General features: G+C 39.2%; 1 protein-coding gene across 1 annotated transcript in view; it reads left to right on the forward strand.

The window, feature by feature from the left end:
* Rxfp1 (relaxin family peptide receptor 1) overlaps positions 1–27,578 on the forward strand; it is a 170,699-nt gene that overhangs the window by 136,384 nt on the left and 6,737 nt on the right. The window contains exons 10-15 of the mRNA XM_052180957.1: positions 3,287–3,358; positions 12,819–12,890; positions 14,119–14,190; positions 16,824–16,895; positions 18,021–18,092; positions 21,637–21,866. Coding sequence (XP_052036917.1) covers positions 3,287–3,358; positions 12,819–12,890; positions 14,119–14,190; positions 16,824–16,895; positions 18,021–18,092; positions 21,637–21,866 — 590 coding nt within the window. The remainder of the gene's footprint in view (positions 1–3,286; positions 3,359–12,818; positions 12,891–14,118; positions 14,191–16,823; positions 16,896–18,020; positions 18,093–21,636; positions 21,867–27,578) is intronic.

Genomic DNA, 27,578 nt, shown 5'->3' on the forward strand with positions numbered 1-27,578 from the left:
ATCCATTCATCTATCCACCTATTCACCTATCCAACTATCCATCTATCTATCTATCTATCTATCTATCTTCCTACCTACCTATCCACGTATCCATTCATCTATCCACCTATTCACCTATCCAACTATCCATCTATCTATCTATCTATCTATCTATCTATCTATCTACATACCTATCTATCTAGCCACCTATCCATCTATCCCCCTATCCACCTATCCATCTATCTATCTACCTATCTATTTATCCATCTATCTATCTACATACCTATCCATCTATCCCCCTATCCACCTATCCGTGTATCTATTTATCTACCTATCTATTTATTCATCTATCTATCTACCTATCTATCCACCTATCCATCTATCCATCTATTTATCTATCTATCTGCTACATTTTCTGAATTTGACTAACTCATATTGGACACCAAGGGTCTTCTGTGCCAGGTAACTAGTGTATCAATTTTCTTTGTATTATTTTAGTACTGTATTTTTATATTAAACACTCTCATTGGATGACTTTTCTAAACTTTTACCAAAATGCAATGCCTGAAAGAGAAAAGTATTTTGGAATCCGGGAGAAGGAAATCGGAAGGGATGTGACATGGTCTGTGTCACACTCCCTCTTCCCTCTGTCAATCTCTCACCTATTAGGTTGATGCAGAAAACTGCATTGTTTAGTTTTACCCCTATTTCTGAGTGATGAGGATTTATTGCTTAGCACTAATCACGATACAATGGGGGCTGTTGGATGTTTTGAGAAAGTCCCTTCCTTGTTCTGTGTGATACGCTGACAGAGTGGCTTTGTATAGTGTCATTCCACTAGATAGAGTTCTCTAGTTCAGGTTTGGCAGGATGTGGTGGCTCACACCTATAATCTTAGGAGGCTAAAGCAAGAGGCCTGAGGCAGAGGGATCACTAGAAGCTCAAGGCCAGCCTGGGGTAGAGTGAGGTTCTGTTATCAAAATAAATAAATAAAATGACAGCGGTTTTGTTTGTTCGGTATCTGGTTTGGGGTTTTGGTTTGGTTTGGTCTTTGGTTCTTTTGGGGTTTTTTTTTTTTTTTTTGGTTTGTTATTTTTTTCATTGTGTCTTTTGTGTTTTGTTTTTTATTCTTCTAATGAAATGACCAAAATTCCTATTTAAAAGTTCAATCCACAAACTACCTACTGAAATCAAGAAAACTCCCTTTACCTCCTGTTTTGTATGAAATTTTCAAAAATTGATTGTTTGGTATCCAAATTCACAGCAAACTAGAAACACTGAGTAATAAAATCAGGAAGACAATGAGAAACTTAGTAACCAAACACAATCAAGCAGACCTTCCAGAAGCAGTCAACAGTTAAAATCATGTACACTGTGTGACTGGGGATACAGCTTGATGGTTGAGTGTAACTTAGTGCAAAGGGTCCTGGGTTGAATCCTAAGCAACCAAAAAGAAAAATGTGAATCAAGACTTTTTTTTTTTTAACAAGATTTCATTATGTAGCCCAGGCTGGCCTTAAACTCACTCACAGGTATCCTCCTGACCCTGTCTCTCTACTGCTGTGATTACATGTAGGAGTTGCTGCTGGCAACTTAATAATTTACTTTGATTTGTTGTATATCACTGCCACCTGGTGGTGACTTCATGAATAACCATTAGCAATAAAATAAAAGGAACAGGGTCAGACCAAAAGCCTGAACCAAGACAAGACTGAAAAACAGTGCTCTAGTTTAACAGCCACTTTCATAGAATGAAGAACTCTTCCTGCAGAAGGGCAATCTGCTGTTCCTTCTACAGCCTGACTTTAAATACGCTCTCTTATGTTAGTCTCCATTGTAAGCATACCTTCTTCAATGTATTCAGAATTTAGATCCTTCATTCTTGATCTTCCCAATCTTTCGGATATATTTCACTCTGTCAGTGTCGACTAACGTGTACTTCCTAAAGCAAGGCTGACAGTGTCCTTGGTGCTGACAAGACTTTGGCTTTTCTCTAGAGCTTTTTAAGTTTTCCTTGGAGGTTTTAGTAGTTTGCCCACATTTTTACCCACATGAATCGCTGTTGCTTCTGAGTAACTCCATGCCATCTGGCAACCATTAAACTAAGTATGTGATGCCCTTAGACCCAAGGGCAGTGTTCAGGGCAGGAAACCCCTGAAGCTTGTGCTCTGCAAAGTTCTACCATACACCTACTGCTGGGGTCAAAGGAGGGGTGCAATGTGAGAACAGCCCCAGCTAGGAACGTATATAGCTTAGTGGAAGGGTACTAGTCTACTACGGGCAAAGCCTTGTGTGTGTGTGTGTGTGTGAGAGAGAGAGAGAGAGAGAGAGAGAGAGAGAGAGAGAGAGAGAGAGATGTCAGCTCCACACAGTACAAGCACTCCAGGGCAATGTCTAGGCAGCTCCCCAGCTTGAAGTGCAGAACAAGGGATGCTTGTATGACCATCCGAAAGGGCAGATACGATGGCTCCCAGCAGCGGCAGACTGTTAGGAATCTTTTCTAGGACTAAATTTGGGAAGACAGGAACTAAATATTTTCTTCAGGAGATCATCACAAAAAAACCACAACCATCAAAACGAAGAAAACAACTGGTCATGGTGTGCCCAGCCCCAACACAACTTCTGCACCCATGGCACTAAAAGAACATATCACAAGGGGAGGGAGCAGAAAGAGTGCCAAAACAAAAGGACCAGCTGTGAGACTGTCTTCCAGAATAGACAGAAAGCTATACACTCAATGCCACAACATTATGGCCACCGAAACAACACTTGAACAACGATAATACTAATAAACCTGCTAAAGCCAAAGGGGGAAAATCTCACTGGGCCCCACCACTAGAGAAGTACAGGCAACTAATGATTTCTAAAAGAGGGAGAATTAGTCTTCCCCAGTGATGAGCACAGCACTTAATTGGTTATCCAATAGCAAATAGTCAGCTCTGAAATTTTATATATATAATTTATATATATATATATATGTATGTATATATTCAACAGATTGTGTGTGTGTGCGCGCATGTGTGTGTGTGTGTGTGTGTAGCAGTAAAAATCAAAGAAAAAAGAGGCCAGCAAATTGACAGGGACTAAGGAAAATGGACGAGATTAGAGGGAGAAAAGGAAAAGGGAATATGGTAAACCTCACATTGTTTTTACTATTGCTATAAAAGACAGACTACATCTATACAGCATAGATATATATGTATATTCAGCTGCTATACAAATTATTGTAAACAGAATGTAAAGAAATGATATTTGATAGCAAATAATTCCTAGCCAATTTAATTTGTGTTTCATTTTTATGTTCTAGGGACTTTGAAGGCAACCGTATCCATAACTTAAGGAATTTGACTTTTACTTCCTGCAATAATTTAACTGTTTTGTAAGTACTATCTTTTTAAAAGTAATATTGACTCTCCTTACAAGCCAAATGAATCCTTTATGTGAAACTTAGATAATAGACAGATAGATGATAGATAGTGAAAATATCTATATACAATATATATATATATATATATATATATATATATATATATATGAAACAATCAGAGAAAAAAGACAATATGAATTTGGGAAAAAGCAAGAAGGGATATGAGAAAGGAAAATAAAGGGGAAAGTGATGTAATTCTAATCTGAAGAATATGGGGCTAGATAGATGGCACAGTGGTTTAGAGCACTGACTGCTCTTCCAGAGGTCTGAGTTCAATTCCCAGCAACCACGTGGTGGCTCACAATTATCTGTGATGGGATCTGATGCCCTCTGCTGGTGTGTCTGAAGACAGCTACGGTGTACTCAAATAAACAAAATAAATAATTATTTTTAAAAAAGAAGAATAAAAGAAAAACAGATCAATACCTTTAATCCTAGTACTCCAGAGGCAGAAGTATGTCTCTATGAGTTTGACGCTACCCTGATCTACATAGTGATTCCCAAGCCAGCTGGATGTAGATAGATAGATAGATAGATAGATAGATAGATAGATAGATAGATAGATATGTTAAACATAAATATATAACTCACTCATAAATATAACCTGCTCAATCTATGTAATCTTACTTATATGTATGTTTTCAGGAATAGCCATTTTGATATTGGCATTGACTTTTAAACTTCTATATAGAAAAAAATCATTGGAGTTTTTCCCAGGAGGTGTCTATGGTTTAGGTCCAGAGGTACTGGGAGAAGTTACTGGTGGCAATGTATTGTAGTAATGGAAGGAGTTAAATATATAGAGTTAGCACAAGGCTACTTGAAGTCATGTCACATAGTATTTAAATATCTGCAAAGAATATATTAGACCTCGAGGAAAGAAGATAGATGTCAATTTCTCATTTCTACTATGATAAAACACCGTGACAAAGAGTGAATTAGGGAGAAAAGTGCTTCTTCTAGCTTACAGTTCCAGGTTATAGTTCATCGTTACAGAGAAGTCATAGTGGCAGGGCTTGAGGCAGCTTGTCACATCACCTCCTTGCTCAAGAGCAGAGAACAGTAACGCAGGTGTACTTGATCTCTGCTACATCGCTCTACTTCTATACAGCCCTGGGCCCCAGGAAAATGGTACTGCCCACTTTCAGGCCAGGTCTTTGTCTTAGTCAGGGTTTCTATTCCTGCACAAACATCATGATCAAGAAGCAAGTTGGGGAGGAAAGGGTTTATTCAGCTTACATTTCCACATTGCAGTTCATCACTAAAGGAAGTCAGGACTGGAACTCAAGCAGGTCAGGAAGCAGAAGCTGATGCAGAGGCCATAGAGGGATGGTACTTACTGGCTTGCTTCCCCTGGCTTGTTCAGCCTGCTTTCTTATAGAACCCACAAATACCAGCCCAGAGATGGTACCATCCACAAGGGGCCCTCCCCCCTTTATCTCTAACTGAGAAAATGCCCCACAGCTGGATCTCATGGAGGCACTTCCCCATCTGAAGCTCCTTTCTCTGTGATAACTCCAGCCTGTGTCAAGTTGACACACAAAACCAGTCAGTACAGTCTTCTTATATTAATTAAGGCAATCATGATGGTTTGAAAATGTTTGGCCCAGAAAGTGGCACTATTTGGAGGTGTAGCCTTGTTGGAGTAGGTGTGGCCTTGGATTAGGTGTGTCACTTTGGATGTGGTCTTTAAGACCCTCATCCTAGCTATCTGGAAGTCAGTCTTCTCCTGGCTATCTTTGGAACAAGATCTAGAACTTTCAGCTCCTCTCGTATCATGCCTGCCTGGATGTTGCCATGCTCCTTCCTGCCTTGATGATAACAAACTGAATCACAGAAACCTATAAGTCAGCCCCATTAAATGTTTTCCTTATAAGAGTTGCCTTAGTCATGGTGCCTGTTCACAGCAATAAAACCCTAAGACAGGAGTGGGGTATTGCTGTGATAGGCCTGATTATGCTTTTGTTTGGAAGAATGTGAATTTTAGGACTTTGGATTTGTAAAATAGTAGAGTGCTTTAAGTGGGATTACTGGGCCATCCTAATAGGAATATGAGAGACTTTGATGCTGAGAGTGATTTGAACAGTGGAAGCCTGGCTCTGGAAGTTTCAGAGAAGAAGAATGTGTGGCCAAGAGACTGTTTTGTGGAATTTTGGTAAAGAATGTGGCTGCTTTTTGCCATTGGCTGAAGAGCCTACCAGGGGCTAAGGTGAAGAGATTTAGATTAACTGCTTTGCAAAAGGAAGTCTCAAAAGAGCCTGGTATAAATTCTGTTGTGTAGTTATTAAAGTTCACTCTAATGAGGAGTATTTTAATGAAAAGGAGCAAGCTGAGAAAGAAAAAATACAAAATATATGGTTCAAAAAAAAGTATTAAAGGGGCACCAGGAAGTAGAATAAAGCTGAATCCTATGTTCTAGGAGATAACAGATTTAGGGAGAGGGACTTTGGGGCAAGATCCCACCCAGCTAATTTTAGATTCAAATGTGGTGATACACCTTTAATCCCAGAAGACAGAGCCATGCAGATCTCTGAGTACTAGGTCAATCTACAGAGCAAGTTTACAGAACAAGCTCCTGGGCAGCCAAGCTTAGGCAGTGAGGGAGTTGGAAAACAGAAAGCTGATAACAGAATAAACAGGGCCATGGTCCAGCCCCATCAAGCAGCAGAACTCGGCAGCTTTGGCCTGTGGCTCTGGCTTTAGTATCAAGAATAGAAGGAACTATTGGGACAATTGATTCAACTTAGCTAGAGCTAAGAAATTAGCAGTGATTAAGAAGAGATCAGCATCATTGAGGTGATATCTTCTGAACAGAGTTTTCTGAGAGCACAAAGAAGCTGTGTTCCAGAGATAGCCAAGGTTGTGCCTTATGCTGCAGCTGGACTTGGTAATGTGTAAGAATTACCCAGGTGGTACTGAGTTTGAAGGTATAAAGGGATCATGGAGAGCAGCTGAAGCCATGGAAGGCCATTGGTAAAGGTACCTCAGTTGCAGTTGACAACCCAGGACTGAAGGGATCATGCAAAGAAATTGAGGCTTGGCATCATGAAGAGAGCCTATGAGAGGATATTGATGAAGCCTAGTTGCAGTGGAAGACCACAGTGTATTGGAGATGCCAATACCATTGGATGATAAGCAAGAACAGCAGCAGCCATGGAATGGAGTCAACCAGATCCTAGAGTGCCACAGAGAGCAGACCTGTAGATGTGACCCAAGCCCTCTGGAGGAGTCCAGAAGATCATGTATGGATCCTAGATGCTGGAACAAGAAGCTGTGAAGCTAAAGTTGACTTGGAGACCCAAGATGTTAAAGATGCCAGAGCCATGAGATATCTGCCAAGGAAAGCTGCTAACAGGGAGTGGAACCAGCCCAGGAGAAAGAAATTTGTTGCAGTCAACAAAGATGAAAAAGGAGTTGGAAACATGAAGGCTGCTTTGACATCAGACATGGAGATGCAGAGTTTGGAGTTTGCCCAACTGGCTTCCTGTCTTGCTTTTAGGATTACAGTTAAGTGATTGGACGAATGTCAGAAGAGACTTTGAACTTTGGACTTTTAATATTGTTTAGACTGCTATAGACTATGGGAACCAAATGTATTTTGCGTGATTCAATGTCTAGGTATGGCCTCCATAAACTCTCATGTTTGAACAAGCTTATGGGGGCCAGGAACTAGAATGTGATTGTTCAAATGTTTGGCCCAGAGAATGGCAGTATTTGGAGGTGTGGCCTTGTTGGAGTAGGTTCACAGCAGTAAAACCCTAACTAAGACAGCAATCAAGACAATCCCTCACTGCAACTCCTTCTGAGGTGATTTCACTTTGTCAAGTTAGACTAGAAGCTGCCCCATGGGATTAAGTAAGAGAAGGATTCATATATGAAAGAATGAGTTCTTTTAATCACAGAAAGGAAGGGTTTCAGAACTCCACAGAGACAGTGACTGAACAGCTGGGGGAAATGGGGGAAAAGATACAACCCACCAAAAAGTAAGACAGCAGAGTACAGCTTCAGAGGCACAGATCACTGACAGGATCTAATAAAGCCAGATGACATTAGTACAAAGAGACTGGGAGCTCTACCCTATTGAAAATCCCATAAGCAAGCCTCAAAGGCCTATTTCACAAGCCTCAAAAGCAGCTCTGGGCTTTAGTGAGACTAATTCTTCTGACAGATGGGTCAGCAATAGGGAGAGGCTCCTCTCTTGCTCTTTATGATTCAGAGGGCAGTGGTCAGGCATGATCTTAAGAGATCACCTACAGTCTGGCGTGGAGGTACACCGGGAATAGCTACTATCAGACAGGAAGGCAGGCAGCAAGGCTCAGCTCTGGTGGTAATGTGGATAGGGAAAGGTAGCCCTGCCGCAGAGTCTCTGAGAAGATCTCATCAGAGACTCACCCTGGAGTTTTCATCCCTGAATCTGGGGGTTTCTGGTACATCAGTATTTGGAGCTGTCCCCTGTTGTAGAGTCAGGAATGTTGATGTTCCAGAAAAATATTTAAAGTCTATAGCTGCATCTCTCCGTCAGACAGATTGGTGCTTAGAGGGTTAGAAAATAAGGAGCAGTTTCTATCCTCAGTTCATGCAGACCTCAGCACTGTGGTTGCTTCCTCTGCTTTCAACTCTCCTAGGAGACATCCCCTGCTAGAACATTAGCTTCCCAGGGATAGGATCTGGAAAGCCCTGGAAGGGTGAGAGAAGACACAAAGCCCCAAGATGCAAAGCTAAATGTGTCCAGCAAAGAGCTCAGGTAGGCAAAGAAGGGAAGCGACCAAAATGAAGACAATTCTGATAGTCATCTAAACATTAGTCCTGTAGAGAGACTTAGCACATAAGAATGACAGTCGTGATGCACAAGCTCAGCCCACCCAATCCCCAAGTCACATGTACATCATGCCTAGGCCTAGGGTCCCCTTCCTGAGCTCCCACTGAAGCAGATCTAGCATTTGATGAGTGTACTATCTTCACTCCCCCCCCCCCCATGCCTGCCACTTCTTGTTAGCAGTATTTTTACTTTACTTGATTTTATGAGTTATGATTTATTTTCCTTCCTTTTTGTGTATTCATCTCATGTTGTATAGTACTTTTATTTTCACCTTGCCCTTCTTTTATCCTCTCCTATGTACTTTTGGGAGGAATTGCTTATGCTTTTGTTGTTTCCAAAACTTTCTTATTTCTATTAATTAATTGACTTATTTATTCACTTACTTTTTTGTTCACATTCTTTTTTTTAAATTTTATTTATTTAATATGTGACTGCTCTATTGCATATATATTTGCCTGTCTGAAGAGGGCATTGGATCCCCCCCACACACACACAGATGGTCGTGAGTCACACCATGTGGTTGCTGGGAATTGAACTCATTACTTCTGGAAGAGCAGCCAGGCTCTTAGCCATTGAGCCATCTCTCCAGCCCCTTGTAGTCACATTCTTCACGTTTAACTAACTTCATTGCTGTCATACATTCACATTACTGGAAAACTGATTTGTGTTTTCTTTTTTCTTTTCTTTTCATCTAATCTAATCTCTTCTCATATAATCTCTTAATCAGTTCTCTCCCCCTCTCTCCTACCTTGCTCTCTATTGCTGTGATAAACACCATGCCCAAAAACAACTTGGGGAAGAAAGCATTTATTTGACTTACATTCCAGGACTTCCAGTCCACCACTGAGGGAAACCAAGGCAGGAACTGAGGCAAAGTCCACGGATAAGCAACCCTACTGGCCTGCTCCTCAGCCTCAAGCTCAGCTACGCTTTTTTCTACCACTCAGGACCACCTACCTACTTGTCCAGGGGTGACACCACCCACAGTGAGCTGGGCCCTCTGACATCAATCAATAATCATAAATCAAGAAAATGTCCCCCAGAGTCTAGCCTACGGGCTAATCTGATAGAGGCATTTTAAAGTCCCACGTGACCCTAGTTTGTATCGTTCACAAAAGCCACTCACAAGCCGTCCCCCCATGGCTGTCTTGTCCTCTCCTCCTCCTCTATACATGTGTCTAGCCTGGGTTTCCTCTCTGTCACCTTTGCCTGACTCCTTCCTTGATCTCACTACTATGTCCACATTTACTACAAATGATTTTTAACTTCAAGGCAAATTTGACAACAGCTTTGTCACTTTATCTTTTATGATTATTAGTGGTCTTCATTTGATTTTCAATGGGTTCCTATCTTATACAGATTCATGTTATTGCTCATAGAAAGTTGTTGTACTGGGGGTAAGTTGATCAATGAGAAAGCTCTCTAAAACCAGAAAAGCTGCCCAAACCTACAGAATCACAAATCACATCACGGAAAGAGAAAGAGAGAGAGAGAGAGAGAAAGAAAGAGAGAGAGAGAGAGAGAGAGAGAGAGAGATGGGAGAGAGAGATAGAGAGATGGGAAGAGAGAGAGAGATGGGGGGAGAGAGATGGGGAGGTAGGAAGGGAAGGTAGGGGAAGAGAGAGGAGGGGAGGGGGATCCAAAAACAATGACTTCTCCAATACTCTTCAACTACTTTTATCAAAGAGACCAAAATGTGCAAAACATGAGGTAACGATTTCAAGGGCTTGGTGGTCAGAGTTATTATCAGTGACCTAACAGAGGACAGACAAGCAGATGAATTAAATCTAGGATTTAAAGAGGAAAGTTATCAGCATAAAGAAAAATGAGGGCAGGGGATGAGAAAGTCTGCACTATATATAAAAGCATAAACAATATGAAAAAATTTCAACAAAAGAAATTAAGAATTTTCAAAGAGAATTATATTTATATATGCATAAACAATATTAAAATACTTCAGTGAAAGAAATTAAGAATTTTCAAAGAGAAAAAAATAAGAATGTTAAACCTGAAAAACTCAATGAATCAATAAAACTCTGTAGAAAGTATCACCAGAGAGAAAGGAAGAAAGAAAGAAAGGAAGGAAGGAAGGAAGGAAGGAAGGAAGGAAGGAAGGAAGGAAGGAAGGAAGGAAGGAAGGAAGGAAGGAATGAGGGAAGGAAGGAAGGAAGGAGGGAAGGAGGGAAGGAAGGAAGGACAAAAGAACACTGGATGTAGAGAAGCCAAGGTCAGGAAATATTAAATTCAAATAACAATAAGGAAAAACAGTCATCATAGCCACAATATCCAAGAATTCTGGAATACAATCAAAAGACCAAACTTAAGACTCCACAGGGTAGAGAAAGGAACTGAAAATAACTAATAGCATATTGAACATATTCCATGAAATTGTAGCAGTAAATTTCCCAGATCTAGACAAAAGATGGACATAGAAAAGCAAATAGTTATGTAAAAGCCCAAATAGGCATGAGCAGAGAAAAGCCTCTACAGCATATTATAGTCAAGATGTCAGAATGTGCAAAGCAGGCGTGGAGATGAGGCTGAGCAGTATGTGGCTCTTGCAGAGGACCTGAGTTCTGATTCCCAGCATCCATACAGGGAAGCTCACCACCACCTGCTCCACGACATCCTTCTGGCCTACACAGGTACCCAGATGTTCATTCACATGCTAGCACAAGAGACACCCACACATACATATAAATAAAAATATTTTAATGAAATAAATTAACGGTGACAAATTCTGGTATGGCTGTGGGGAAAGAGTAATACTTACACACTTTTGGTGGGATTGTACCAAGGTGTCGTCAGTATGAAGTTTCCTCAACCATCTAAAAACAGAATTACCAGATGGGCGGTGGTGGCTCACGCCTATAATCCTAGCATTCTGGGAGGCAGAGGCAGGCAGATTTCTGAGTTCGAGGCCAACCTGGTCTACAAAGTGAGTTCCAGGACAACCAGGGCTAAACAGAAAAACCCTGTCTCGAAAAAAAAACCAAAATCCAAAAAACCAAATAAATAAATAAATAAATAAATAAATAAATAAATACAGAATTACCATGTAACCCAGACATATGCCTTGTGAATTCAAACGTAAAGGACTGTTAAGTCGACAAGATACAAATATATCTGTACATCTATGTTTATTGCTTTAGTATTCACAATAGCTAGTGGAACTAGCCTAGATGTCATCTAGATAAATGGCTAAAGAAAATGTGGTACAAATGGAGTTTTATTCAACAATTGTGGCATTAGCCAATCAATAAAATAATAAAATTAATACAATGGTGATATTATGTTAAGAGAAATAAGCCACAGACTCATAAAGACAAATACTACATGTTTTCTCTCATAAATGGAATCTAATTTACTTTTGTGAGGTGTGTATGTGTATGTGTGTGTGTTTGTGTGCATGTGCATTGTGTTATGAAAACAGAAAACAGACCATAATGAGGAAGATATCTTAAGGGGATGGGGGGAGGGCAAAGACTGTGATAGCACACATGTGCTATCAAAGCAAAATGAAGGACCATTTGGGTAGAGGGGGGAACCAGCACGAGTGAAGGAAGCGAGAAGGAGGAGGACAGAGAGCTCCTAGTATGAATAAAAATAAGGGATTGTGACGCATCATATAAAAATGCCACAGTGAGTCCCATTATCTTATATGCTGAGCAAAAATAAATAAAAGGGTAGATTCAAAGGCAACTGGAAGCCATTTAAAATGTCCAAAATTAGCCATTTATGCTAGCGGACAGCACAGAAATCTAAGAAGATGGGGATGGGGTGTGGATCAGCAGTAAAGCAAGTACACGTTGTGTATGAGGTTCTAGGCTCAACCCTCATCTCACACACACACACACACACACACACACACACAGTCAAGAGCAAGGGCTGGCTACAATCTGATTCATATTCTTTTCCAAATGCCCATATTTGGAAAAACTAATGAGACGTTGAGTTGGTCCCCTCAGCCAGTCTCTCTTAGGCCACTCCATCCTACCTCCACGCACTAGCAAATAACAGGTCTGTGGTGCACGGAACCTTTTGTTAGACACACCTTGCAGACTGAAGAGGCAAGTCTGACAAAAGCAGGGTAAAGTTAATAAATAAAATACAGCCTGCACTGTTCTGCTCTATTGCTCCAGTGAGGCAGGATACCTGTCTTTAACTTTCCCCCAGGATCTTTCCTCCTCCTAACCCCTAGCCTGTGCTCATAGTGCAAGACACTCAGTTTTTGTTCTGAAGAAGTCTTTCTCCATTTCTAATCACAGATCTGAATTATGTTTTCATATTGTACTTAATAAAAGATTTGAGAAATTTAAGAATAAACTCAGACTGAAGCTGGGCACAGTGGCACACACCTGGAGTTGCAACATTCCAGAGACTGATTCAAAAAGATCTTGAGTTTGAGGCAAGCCAGGGCTGCATCGCTGAGACTATGTTTTCTAAATAAATAATCCAGATGTTCAATCGTACTGTTCAAAATATTCTGATATGAGAATGCAATCTATATATTCATAAGTTTTATATCTTTCAGGAGTTGCATTTAGTAATCGTTATATCCACATGTTAACATGTATTCTTTTTTATTTTCAGGGTAATGAGGAAAAACAAAATCAATCACTTAAATGAACATGCATTTACACACCTCCAGAAACTAGATGAATTGTAAGTATAACTAAATATACATTTGCATTAAAAATGGTCTTTTCCAGTTTTACTTCATATTAGCTACACATATAATGTTTATATATTTTAAAATATTAATGTCCTTTTTCCAAACAGTATATGTACCCATGGGTCACAAAACAATTCAGATAGCTTACAAAAGTAAATACAAAATAAAATATGAAAAAAAAATATTTGAGATAGGTTAGATAAAGAAAATATAGTTTTGGACAAAGAATAAAAGCGGGGTAAATTTAATAAATAAAATTCAACCTACACTGTTCTGTTTTATTGCTCCAATGAGGTGGGATTCCCACAGGTTTTTTTCCTCCCTCCTGACCCCTAGAGGTGGATGGGAGAAGTCACTTTTCCTGTCGTAACTCACAATCTCCTAATTCAAGCTCACTGAGACCTTTTCTTGTTTAAGACATGTCATGTCAACACTTAGCAGACAATGCTGCTGAAAGCCCTTCATAGCTCCAAGGTGACACCATGTTAGGCACCCTCTCTGCACACGTATGTCCTGCCCAGGAGAGGGTGAGCCTGTGCATTTCTCTGAAAGAAACGTGAACCTCAAATTGCATGCTTTGAGGTAACCGTAAGAAACCGGGACAAAAGAAAAATCGGGGCTTCAAATTGTGTCCTTACTCTAACAGAAAAGGAGAACTTGGGGAGAGAAAGGATGAGAACGGAGAGAGAAGATTTTTAGGCCCATTATGGCTTTAAATACATTTTAGTGCTGAGGATGTCCATGAGCTTCTGGCCCTGCTTCTAATTCCCAAATGTCTGCATTAGAGATGATCCAGCATTGTAGGGGAGTACCAGGACAGAGAAAAGGGAGGGGTGATTGGAGAATGGGTGGAGAGAAGAGGACTTATGGGACATATGGGGAGGGGGAACTGGGAAAGGGGAAAGCATTTGGAATGTAAACAAAGAATATAGAAAAGAAAAAAAGAAAAAAATAAAAGAGATATGTGCTACCACTCCTGGCTCTTGACAAAGCCATTTTTATTTCACTCCCTCCTTTAAAGCCTCTTGGCTTCACGGATGTGGAGGCAGGGCACACACTGAGCAGGATGGAGGCTGTGAGTTCAATCCCCACAGCAGGGAGATAGATCTTCTCTTGGTATTTAACCCAACTCCCCAATGGCACTGTTGGAGAGTGACTCTTCTACCAGTGAATGAAGTCTTCAGAAAACAATATGACGTGTTTCAATTGTTTCCCTAGGGATTTAGGAAGTAATAAGATTGAAAACCTTCCGCCGAACATATTTAAGGATCTGAAGGAGCTGTCGCAATTGTAAGACATTAACTTACCTCTTCATTTCTTTATCTTATTTTTTAATTGTGGTAAAATATACATAGCATTTGGGTTATCCATCTGTTTATATATCACTAGATTACATCAAGATCTTCCACATTCCTGTTCAACTCTCACTGACATCCACTTCCACTTATTTGTTTATTTGTTTATTTGTTTATTTATTTATTTATTTTTACTAAGTGAAAATCTGAAACCCTGTAACCATCAGGCACAAACTCCACATCCATCCAGCCCCAGCCCTGGCAACTACCATCCTGCTCTCTCTCTCATAGTGGCTGTTTTGTTGTGACTGGCTTGTTTCTCTTACCATACCAACAAGGTGCATTAATATTGTTTCGTGTGTCAGAATTCTCTTTGCTTTGAAGACTGAATAATAAAACCCCATACACTGTGTGTAATCATCCTCCAGCACATGGCCCCTCTTGGATTAATTCCACCTTTTGGCTAGTTTGAATGATGCTATTATGAACACCTGTGCCCGTTCCCGTCTGGATGTCTACACTCAGTTATTTGGGCTCTATGCTCCTTCGTAACTCACAGCAACCTTAAGCATACCTAATGAAGGCATCATAAATCACAACTATTATCTTTAAAGCTCATTTAATATTAATAATCTCTCAACCATTGTAAATTAGGAACCAGTGTGCTGTAGAGTATCTTGAGTTTCTATGGCTGGCTGGGAGCTGCAGCACACACTATATAGTAACTCATACTTCAAGCCCACGAAAAGACCTTAGAGGAACTCTCCTTTTTATTTGTCCCTTTATACCTCCCTTCTCAATAGTACTGTATCAAGACAGTGATACTGTATTTGGGGATGAATAATGCACATTAGGCAAGCACTCTACCACTAAACTATACAACCGCCCTTAAAGCACAGCTTCCATTAGAGGTACATTGCTTTTACACTGTTGTAAAGTGAAAAATTCCTGGGCCGAAGACCACCTGCACAGTCCCAGAAATTAGGTGACTGGGTCACACGGTAGTTCTAGCTTTGTTCTGTTTAAATTGTATTTCCTGTCAGAGCTGCCACTGTACATCTCTCTTGGTACACGGAACTCCAGTTTCCACCATCTTCCAACACCTGTTGTTTTCGTTTCTCTGGCTCACAGCCATCTTAGCTGAGAATCCTTGAGGATCTGGTTTTCACTGCTCTGAAAACAGTGGTCCTGAGTGGTTTTCCCACGTGTTTAGTCACTTGCCTGTCTTCTGAGGGAAAATCTACTCAAACGCGTCATTCATTTTTATATGAGCTCCTTTTATAGTTGTGAGTTTTAATTCTCTATATATCCTGTGTTTCCTACAGATAGTCCTATGTCCTACAGACAGAGGGCTCGTGTGTTTTCCCCTCTGTCATGAGTGATATTTCCCTCTATCACAGTGTTCCTTAATATTAATACACTGCCACTTTTGTATCTTTTACTTTCTCATTTATACTTTGGATTTCACATCTAAGACACTGTCAAGTCCACTCGATAAAATTTTCTTCCTGCATTTTCTTCTATCTTGATAACTTTACATTTAGGTATATCCTTTTTGAGTAAGCCTGGATAAATGGTCCAGTCAGGGTCTAATTCTATTCTTTTGCATAAAGTTACCCAATTTTCCCAACACTGTTTGTTAAAAAAAAAAAAAAAGTCCTTTTCTTGTTGAATGCCTCTGACACCTATGTCAAAAAGTTATCTGATTATATCTGAGTGGGGCTGATCCCAGGCTCTGTAATTGATCACTTTGGTCTACACAGCTGTAGAGACTGTGCAAACCCTAATGTTCCTTTTTCCAATACTGCTTTTGCTATTTGAGTTCCTTTAATGCCTTAGATAAATTCATAAACTAATATGGACTGAGTCTTCCAATGCCATGAACAAGAATATTTTTCCCTTTATTGCTGTTGATCTAGTTCATTTTCTGCTACTATAACAAAATACAACAGCCTGCCTAATTTATAGTCAATAGAATTTTATGTGGCTCCCTGTTCTTGAGGTTAAGAAGTTCAAAAGTCAAAGCCTCAGCTATATTGTATCTTTAATAAATAAATTAGTTTTTTTTCTGGTGAATACTGATTCTGAGGTTGCATTATATATCTGTTGATCACTTGTATATCTTCTTTTAAGAAATATCTACTCATGTTTTTTGTCTATTTCTTTATCATGTTATTTGTCTTTTTTATATTGCATTGATATATTAATCAATTTAGATAATAATATCCATCCCCTATAAATGCTCTGCAGGGATAGGGATGTGGTTTAGTGGTGGACTGTGTGCTTACCCCCGCAGAACAAAACAAAGAAGTAGAGGAAGAGAAAGAAAATGAGGAGAGTGCCTTGCATATTGTTTTTCTATGCTGTAGACTTCTTTCGTGGTGTGAAGAAGCTTTTGGGGTTGGTGTGGTCCTCTTTGGCTCTTGTTGCTTTTACTGTTTGTGTTTTGGAAATCACATCCAAAACAAATCACTGCCGGGCCAGTGTCACATTTAATTTTTCATTATATTTGAGTTGTACTATATTTTTTTTGGTAAATGTCTCAAATTCATTCAAAGTCAACAAATATACTCTCTTTCCCCAAACAATTTTTAGGAATTACTTATGGTTGTCTTTTTTTAAACTCAGGAATATTTCTTATAACCCAATCCAGAAAATTGAAGTAAATCAATTTGATTATCTTGCCAAACTCAAGTCTCTGTAAGTATATGCATATACAGTTTTACTTCAATACTAATAGCATACATGCTCTTGTATCTTTTAATTATGTTTTATTTACAGCTCCACTAAAATATATGAGTCCATAATGGACTATAGACATATAGTATTGCTCCTATATCATGTGTTAATAAACTAAAAATTAAATGATAATGAACCTCTACATCTCTCTGTGGCACCAAGATTAAGATACCGAATTGTGCACTCATGTTCTCTGAATGTGTGGGGCATATTCGTTGCTCCATTAATTCTGGGTAGTTAAGATTTACTATAGGTGTCTCTCCTAGTGTGCTATAATGAAACATTGCTGTAATTAAAAACACTGACCAAAATCAACTTGGGGAGAAAAGGGCTTATTTGGCTCATAAGTTACAATCCATCACTGAGAAAAGCCAAAGCAGGAACTGAGGGCTTGAAGCAGAAACCATGGAGGAAAGCTGCTTATGGCTGGCTGGCCCACCGACTTCAATCAGTAGTCAAGAAAATGCACCACAGATATGCCCACTAGCCAAAAGAATGGAGGCAGTTACCACAATCGAGGTCCCCTCTTCCCAAGTGTGTCAAGATGACAACAAAGGTTCCCCTAAAATGGAATTTTCTAGACTATGTAAATCATGACTCCCACAACACACACACAGACACACACAGAGAAACACACGCATACACACATACAGACAAACACACACACAGAAGCACTCACACATGCACAACAAAAATTCTGTTAATGTCTAATTGTCTTTGAAAGATAAGTCTCAGTTCATCTTATCTAACTATTCTGCAGTAAAATAGCACTTTATTAGAAAAAAAGTATGATTTAAAAGGTATTGGAAAAATTAAAGATGTCCAGAATATAATGTGTATGTGCTTGTTCTACAAACATTTATTGACTAGTTAGCATGCATTAGGCATTGTACCATCAACTGTGACTATTTTTTTAAAGGATATACATGTCTATAAACCAAGAAGGTCTAGATAGGCTGAGTCTGATCATTTCACTTAGATTAATATTAACTAAAGGTGCATTACTACACTGTCAATCACAAAAATAATCGTTCTATTGTACTGTGGATAACATATGTTCTTTTGACTATTACTTGGTATTTTTAGCAGCCTTGAAGGAATAGAAATTTCAAATATCCAACAAAGGATGTTTAGACCTCTCATAAATCTCTCTCACATGTAAGTAGATGTCTTCTTGTTGTTTACCTTGATTTTAATTTTTATGTCCCCATATAATTTATACATACTAAATATAAATAAAATATTAACAATTTCTACTACTTTGTCTCTGTATGGTTAGTATTTGTGTCCCTCTTCCAAATTGTACATTGCAATCCTAACCCCAAAATGATGGTATTATTAAACGGCAACGCCTGGAAAAACTGATAAGCTCCTGAGGGCAGATCCTTCATGAACAGCATCAGTACCACTTTTAACGAGAATTGAAAAGAGGGTGGTGGCACACCACCTTTAAACCCAGCACCTGGGAAACAGAGATGGCGCATCTCTAAGTTGGGAGTCAGCCTGGTCTATATGGAGAATTCAAAACTAGTGACAGCTTCATGGTGATATCCTGTCTCAAAACAAAAAATGAATTTAAGAAAGGCTGGAACTAGTACATCAAAGCACTGGGTTTGATGGATTCCCACAAGAAGGAGGAGACAGGGCAGGGAAAGGAATCCTGGGTGGGGAGAGAGCTCAGTTGGGGAAAATGCTATGAAAACATGAGGACCTGAGTTCACCAGCACCCACATGAGCCTAGAACCATGTGAGCCTAGAACCATGCGAGCCTAGAACCATACGAGCCTAGAACCACGTGAGCCTAGAACCATGTGAGCCTAGAACCACGTGAGCCTCTTACCATGAATTACAGACAAAAGAGCAAAAATAAGAAAGTTAAAAGTATCAAACTTTAGGAGAGAAAAGAAGAAAGGAAGGAGGGAAAGAAGGAGGGAGGGAGAAAAGGAAGGAAGAAGGATCCCTTTTGCACCATCCACTGTGTGAGGACACATAGTAAAAATGTGATGCTGATATTTACCTGACAATCCAGTGATGTGTACACTTTGTGTAAGTGCCACCAGATGAGGAAACAAGAATGTATGTAAGTAATATAAAAGAATTACAAACAGGCTGGAGAAGTGGCTCAGCAGGTCAAAGTGCCTGAGTTCAGATCCCCGTACCCAAGTTAAGCACAGACCGAGGGATATGTGTGTGTGTGTGATCTCAGCACTCCTCCAGTGAGCTGGGCCACAGGGACAGGACAGTCCAACCTCAAGCTTGGGAGCCACATAACCTGGAATATAAAGTGCAGTAACACACAAGAGAAGCTCTGCCTCAGAAACAAGGTAGAAAGTCAGGATCAACTCCTGAAGCCATTTCCTGACCTACATCATCCATGCATAGGACACACAAGTCACGTACATGCACACATCTCACACACTAATTTGTAGCAATTATTTATTTCTTATTTTTTTAAATATGTGTTTATATATCATATGAATGTATATATAAAATATGATATGTAATATACAAATATGTATTTTAAATAGATATAAATAATTGCTACAAATTAATGTAGGTGGGAGAACTCTTCCTCAGGGAAAATTGCCCCTAATATCAGAGTATGATTGGAGAAAGTATGTGGGTGAAATGGTAACCTTTGTGAATTCTATACATTGTGTCTGGTTTTACATTGATCAAAGGCCTTATAAATATTTTGAGTTGAGCTTCTATCACAGCAAGTACTAAACTGTTCTTCACACTGTGGTAATTTTCAGTACTTTAGAAGTGTCTTATCAACCACTCTGTAAATCTCCTTGAGCTGTACGTATAACACAGGGCATTGTTTCTGTTTCCCATGATTCCTCAGAGACGAGGCTTTTATAAGCTTCTTTGCTTGCTCACAACAAAACAGTCTGACCGAGAAGAGTTTATTGCAAGAAACTGGTGCAGCTCACAGAATCTAGATATAAGTACAAAGAAGAGTATAAAAAAAAAAGTGGGCAGGAATCATGGGAACCAGAGTTGACCAGTGGTCTTAGCCTAGCCCTGCTGAAATAAGATATTTGCATGCCATGAACAAGGCTCAGGGTTCCTTCCTCTTAGGGTATTTGCCTACCCTGAGCTAGAAAAGGCTTCCACTCAACATCCACCATGATTCCTGTGGCTGGAGAATGGCTTCCCTCAGAAGACACTATTGCTAAAAGATGAGTCTATGCTAAGCAGCTTAACCACAAACAAATACCCCTGAGGTTCTCTTGATGAAAGTGGTTCAGACTCTTAAACAAGAAGAAACAGCACACCCATCCTTATATTCTGCTCCACCCCATTATAGATCATAGAGAAATGCAAACAACCAGATGGACATAGCAGCAAATGCCCTGTCCTTGTGCAAGACATAAAATGACCTCTACCTTGTATTGTTTAAACTGTTTACGCCATAGAGATCATTTCTGCTTTGCCAACACTCTTTGCCTATAAGGCAGACTGATGCAGTCTGAATTCCAATCTCGACAATTACTAGAAAATTTCCTGTCAAACATTTTTCCTCTGCTGAAGATTTAATCTCCTATTGCGGTATTGCTAGCACTGACTTCATGGAGTTCATTAGAGAATTTATTCTTAGTATCTAAAACATGCCCAGGAAGTGGCGTTCATGTCGCTGCTGACACAAGAGCAATTCTTGTTTATCCAGGTGATGTCTTTATCCAAGCAGGTATCTCTAGAGATGAAAAAATTCAGTCAACACTTAATTCCTCGTCGCATTTCAAAATCTAGTGTGAGGAATTATCGATGTGGTTAGTAGTTACAGATAATAACTTTTTTCCTTTTTTAAATTCTTTTTTAAAGATTTATTTATTTATTATATGTACGTCGACTGTAGCTGTCTTCACACACCCCAGAAGAGGGAAGCAGATCTCATTATGGATGGTTGTGAGCCACCATGTGGTTGCTGGAAATTGAACTCAGGACCTTCAGAAAAGCAGTCAGCGCACTTAACTGCTGAGCCACCTCTCCAGCCCCTATAGATAATAACTCAATGTAATGTTGTGTTATAACTTTTGTAACAGAAAAGCCATGGGAGCAGCAAATAGAAAGAATTTAATTTTTCCCCTAAGAGTTGAGCAGTAAGATCAGCTGTGGCAAAGCTATGGTTGTATGTGCTTCGTAACCATGCGTTTATACCAGTCATACCCTTTAACACCGTTGTCACGTTGTGGTGACCCCCCCCCCCCAGAATAAAATTATTTTCAGAACTGTTCATAATTGTAATTTTGCTACTTTTATGAATTGTAACAAAAATATCTGTATTTTCTGATGTCTTAGGTGAACCCTGTGAGGGTTATTTAACTCTCAAAGGGGTCATGACCCACAGTTTGGGAACCACTGGTTTGTATGGATCGAATTGTGGAAACAGCCATTGAAAGCTTCATTAGATAAATCCCTTCTCTTGTTCACAAGTTAATCATTTATGCGTATGCTAAGACATGGCTAGCATGCATTCATCGTGCCTGCTTGTAGTTCTTACCCACACATTCTTTTACTATAAAAGTCAAGTAATTAAAAGTTAAATTTCTAACTTCAGAATTATGAGAGATTGGTAAGGAAATATTTTCCATTCCACTGAATCTTATATGAACATATTTTCTACTGAGAACATGTTGAAAACATGATGACATTAAGTTAAATATATATTATAATTTTGTCTCCCCTTTGTGATCAGATATTTTAAGAAATTTCAGTACTGTGGATATGCACCCCACGTGCGCAGCTGTAAGCCCAACACGGACGGGATTTCATCTCTTGAGAACCTCTTGGCAAGCATCATCCAGAGAGTCTTTGTCTGGGTCGTATCTGCAGTTACCTGCTTTGGAAACATTTTTGTTATTTGTATGCGACCGTACATCAGATCTGAGAACAAACTGCACGCCATGTCCATCATTTCTCTGTGCTGTGAGTAGTTCCTGGCTAAAGGGAAGCAGGCTTGAAATGCACAAAATTGTTGCTACTAGAAAATAAATTCGGGGGAGGGAAGAGGGCTTATGGGACTTTCAGGAAGTAGGGAGCCAGGAAAGGGAAAATCATTTGAAATGTAAATAAAAGATATATCGAATAATTAAAAAAAAGAAAATATCAAATAAAATAAAATAAAATAAAATCGGTGGGGCTGGAGCACATACTGTTCTTCCAGAGGACCCAAGTTGGGTCCCCAGCACCCCAGCTGGTGGCTGACAGCAGGTTATAACTTCAGCTCCACAGACTCCAACACCTGTGGCTTCCAAAGGGGCCTGCAGGCATGTGCACATACTTACATACAAGCACCACTGCACACACACATAATAAGTCACAGTCATGACCCACAGTTGGAGAGAGGAGAGGCTACAGAGGCTGGAGAGATGTTCTCACAGAGGACACAGGTTCAGATCCCAGCACCTACATGGTAGTTTACAACTATTCATAACTCCACTTTCAGGGGATCCAACACCCTCTTCCGACCTCTGTCCACACTAGGCACCCATATGATAAGTATTGTTATATACAAGCAACACAACCATACTCAAATAAATCTTAAAAGAAAATTTAAGAGAGAAAACAAGTTCCATGAGTGTTAGAATTAGATTTAAAAAGCTTCTTTTCCCTTTTTTGTGAAAAGAGGAGGCATTTATTTATCCCCTCAATTTTCTTTTTTTTTCTTTTTTAAGACTTATTTATTTATTGTATGTAAGTACACTGGAGCTGTCTTCAGACACCAGAAGAAGGCATCATATCTCTTTATAGATATGATCATCATCTCTTTACAGGTTATTGTGAGCCACCATGTAGGTGCTGGGATTTGAACTCATGACCTTTGGAAGAACAGTCAGTGTTCTTACCCGCTGAGCCATCTCTCCAGCCCCTCAATTCTCTACCTACATTATTATCAAGTATCTTTTTTTATTGATCATTTTATTTGTTTACATTTCAAATGATATCCCTCTTCCCAGTTACTCCTCCACCACCCCCCATCTCATCCCCCTCCCCTTGCCTCTATGAGGGTGCTCCTCCACCCACTCACCCACTCCCGCCTCCCCACTCTAGCATCCCACTATGCTGGGGCATCAAGCCTTCACAGGACCAAGGGCCTCCCCTCCCACTGGCTTGTTTATGTGGCATCTCTGCATTTTCTACTATAAAAACATGAATCACTTTAGTTATAAGAAAATTAGTTGTTACAGTAAGAAAGCATAGGGAAGGGAGAAAGGGCTCAGCAGTTCAGAGCACTTACTTCACAATCACCTGTGACTCCAGTTCCCTAGGAGCCAATGCTTTCATCCAGCCTCTATGCATATGGACGGGCACGCCCACACACAAATATTTATACTATTATTAATAATAAACCAAGAAGCTCAACGTTCAGCCAGCTTACACAGTTTAAAGAAGGCTTCATTCACAACTCTCTCCTCATTGCAGGGCATGACTCCTAAAGCATGCCCGGTTCAAACATCAGGGCTGAGGAGATCAGCGGTTAAGAGCAAGCACAGCTCTTGACAGGGGAGTCAGATTTGGCTCCCAGCACCCACAATCACGCAACTCACAACTACCTGTAACTACAATTGGAGGGGTTCCAGCACTCCTTGGCTTCCATAGCACATGTACACATGTGAGGTACATAAACTAAGACAGGCATGTGTGCACATATGTACACATGTACCCCAACACACATAGATACACAGAAATATAGAATAAATAAGTCTTTTTTTAAATTTTGAATGACTTTACTACAGATGAGACTGTTACCTTCCCCTTCTGAATCAACCAAGCAATGCACATACATGCTCACAGAAACAGAAGCAGGAAGCACAGGGCGGACACAGGGCTGCACCGGGTCCTTGGTGTGTGCATTACAGCTATGGGCTTAGTGTCTTTATGGGGCACCTGTACTTTAAGGACTGCGACCTTGAGCGGGTGGGTCTCTGACTCTTGCGACTCGCCTCCTCCTGTTGGACTGCCATGTTCAGCTTCAATATAATAATTTTTGCTTTATCTTACTATGTTTTGTTTTGTTGTGTTTGATTGTTATCTCTTCGAAGTCTGTTCTTTTCTACTGAAAGACAGAAACTGTGCTCAGGATATACTGCATGAGAAAAAAATCTGGTTTGTTTGTTTGTTTGTTTGTTTGTTTGTTTTTTGGTTTGGGTTTTTTGAAACAGGGTGTAGCTCTGGCTGTCCTGGAACTCACTCTGTAGACCAGGCTGGCCTCGAACTCAGAAATCTGCCTGCCTCTGCCTCCCAAGTGCAGGCATGAAGGGCATGCACCACCACTGCCCAGCTAAAAAATACTGCATGAGATTGCATAATAGATTGCATAAGAAAAAAGTCTGTTTTCAGGAAAACAAAAAAAAATTAAAAAAAAAAAAAGAACAAAAGAAACGGTTGCTTTTCATGATCACATCTTCACACCCAGACCTGTACCGGTGATTGATTTACATGTCCAGTTCATAAACACTGACTTTACAGCTACAAATTTTTTAGGTCTCCTACTTCTAGAATAATTTTCACTCACAGCTTAAAATATATAAATAGGGAAATGTCTCCAAGTGGGATTGATTTTTTTAATTCAAGCTAATATGTTTTATTAGTATATCTTTTGTCTGAAAAGCATGTTCTTTTATTGAAAAGGAAGTAAAAACATTTTATGATAAAATTGAAGGTTTACATGGAAGATATTTCTGATAAAATAGAAGAGATATATAGAAAAACACGATAAAACTGACAATTTTCATGGAAAATTAAAGAGTAAAGTGATTGACATAAAAAACGTTGCTAAATTAATTGAAAAAGGAAGTAGAAACATTTTATGATAGAATTGAAGATTTATGTGGAAAATATTTCTGATAAAATTGTAGAAAATGTATAAAAATGTTAAAATTGAAGATTATCATGGAAAATTTTACATAGATATAATAATAGTAGGCATAAAAGTACTCCTAAGTTGACTGAAAGTGGAATTATAAACATTTTCTGAGAAAGTTGAAGATTTACATGAAAAATGTTTCTGATGAAATTGAAGAAATATGTAGAAAAACATGGTAAAATTGAAGATTATCATGGAAAATTATACAGATAAAATGGTATAATAAATAATTCTAAGTAGATTGAAAGTGGAATTATAAACATTTTCAGGTAAAATTGAAGATTTACATGGAAAATATTTCTGATAAATTCAAGAAATGCATAGAAAAGCATGTTAAAATTTACTATTTCAAAAAAATTACTATTTTGTAGAAAATTATACAGATAAAGTGGTAGACATAAAAATCTTTCTAAATTAATTGAAGGTGGAATTAAAAACATTTTGTGATAAAATCAGAGATTTACATGAAAAACATTTCTGATAAAATAAAAGAAATATATAGAAAAGCATGTTAAAATTGAAGATTATCATGAAAAATAATGCAGATAAAATGGTAGACATAAAAAATTACTAAATTAATTGAAAGAAGAATTACAAACATTTTCTGATAAGATTGAAGATTTACATGAAAAATATTTCTGTTAGAAATACAGGACAGCCTGGCGGTGGTGGCGCACGCCTTTAGTCCCAGCACTTGGGAGACAGAGGCAGGCGGATTTCTGAGCTTGAGGCCAACCTGGACTACAGAGTGAGTTCCAGGATAGCCAGGGCTATGCAGAGAAACCATGTCTCGAAAAACCAAAAAGAAAAAAGAAAGAAAGAAAAGAAAAAGAAATGCAGGAGAACATGGGTCAACAGGCAGAAGACTTAAAGAGGAAACACAAAAATCCCTTAAAGAATTACAGGAAAACACAAAAAATCAAGTGAAGAAACTGAACAAAACCATCCAGGATCTAAAAGTGGAAGTAGAAACAATAAAGAAGTCACAAAGTGAGACATCTCTGGAGATAGAAAACCTTGGAAAGAATTCAGGAGTCATAGATGCAAGCATCAACAACAGAATACAAGAGATAGAAGAAAGAACCTCAGGTGCTGAAGATACCATAGAAAACATTGACTCAACAGTCAAAGAAAATGCAAAATTCATAAAGCTTGTAACCCAAAACATCCAGGAAATACAGGACACAATGAGAAGACCAAACCTAAGGATTACAGGTATAGATGAGAGCGAAGATTTTCAACTTAAAGGGCCAGTGAATATCTTCAACAAAATTATAGAAGAAAACTTCCCTAACCTAGAGAAAGAAATGCCCATGAACATACAAGAAGCCTTCAGAACTCCAAACAGACTGGACCAGACCAGAAAGTCCTCCCGACACATATTAATCAAAACACCAAATGCACTAAACAAAGAGGGAATATTAAAAGCAGTAAGGGAAAGGGGGCAAGTAACTTTTTGTTTTGGTTTTGGTTTTGGTTTTGGTTTGGGTTTGGGTTTGGGTTTTTTGGGGATTTGGTTTTTTCCAGACAGGGTTTCTCTGTATAGCCCTGGCTGTCCTGGAGCTCACTCTGTAGACCAGGCTAACCTCGAACTCAGAAATCCGCCTGCCTCTGCCTCCCAGAGTGCTGGAATTACAGGCATTCACCACTACCGCCCGGCAAGGGGCAAGTAACTTATAAAGGCAGACCTATCAGAATTACACCAGACTTCTCACCAAAGACCATGAAAACTAGAAAATTCTGGGAAGATCTCATACAGGCCCTAAGAGAACACAAATGCCAGTCCAGACTACTAAACCCAGCAAAACTCTCAATCACCATAGATGGAGAAACCAAGATATTGCATGATAAAACCAAATTTTCACAATATCTTCCCACAAATCCAGCCCTACAAAGGATAATAGATTGAAAACACCAACACAAGGAGGGAAACTACACCCTAGAAAAAGCAAGAAAGTAATCTTCTTCCAGCAAACCCAAAATAAGATATCCACACAAACATAAAAACAATGTCAAAAGTAACAGGAAGCAACAATCACTATTCCTTAATATCTCTTAACATCAATGGACTCAATTCCCCAATAAAAAGACAGAGACTAACAAAAATTTTCATGTAAATCTTCAGTTTTATCAGAAAATGTTTGTAATTCCTCTTTCAATTAATTTAGGGATTGATTTTTTTTTAAAGATTTATTTATTATTACATGTAAGTACACTGTAACTGTCTTCAGACACACCAGAAGAGGGCATCAGATCTCATTACAGATGGTTGTGAGCCACCATGTGGTTGCTGGGATTTGAACTCAGGACGTTTGGAAGAGCAGTAGGTACTCTTAACCACTGAGCCATCTCTCCAGCCCACTTTTTTAAGTTTTTAAAACATAATTGTACAAAGAAAACAAGCATAAAAATCAAAACTTCAGGATGTTTACAGCCTGGGTCCCAAAGCTGAGGATGCATGTGCAGCCCCTCAGGTAAGTAAAACCGCTCTCCATACAATGTCCACCATTGTGCGAGTGGTCACAGTTACTATCACAGACACTGTGCAAAGTCCGAGTACTAATTGATTTCCTTTGCAAGCTATGTGAGAAGCAAAATTTACAAAATGCCTACAACTCTGTATGGTTAGCTACAAAATTCTGAGTCAAGTTCAGTTTCCCTATGCAAGGTTGGAGGATAACTACATTGTTTAAAAAAACATAGCGTCAATGTTCACATAGGAGAAAAATTAGTTTTCTCCAATGGAGTCTCATTTGGGTATATTAACCACA

Source organism: Apodemus sylvaticus, chromosome 4, assembly GCF_947179515.1.
Source record: "Apodemus sylvaticus chromosome 4, mApoSyl1.1, whole genome shotgun sequence".
NCBI classification, from domain to species: domain Eukaryota; kingdom Metazoa; phylum Chordata; class Mammalia; order Rodentia; family Muridae; genus Apodemus; species Apodemus sylvaticus.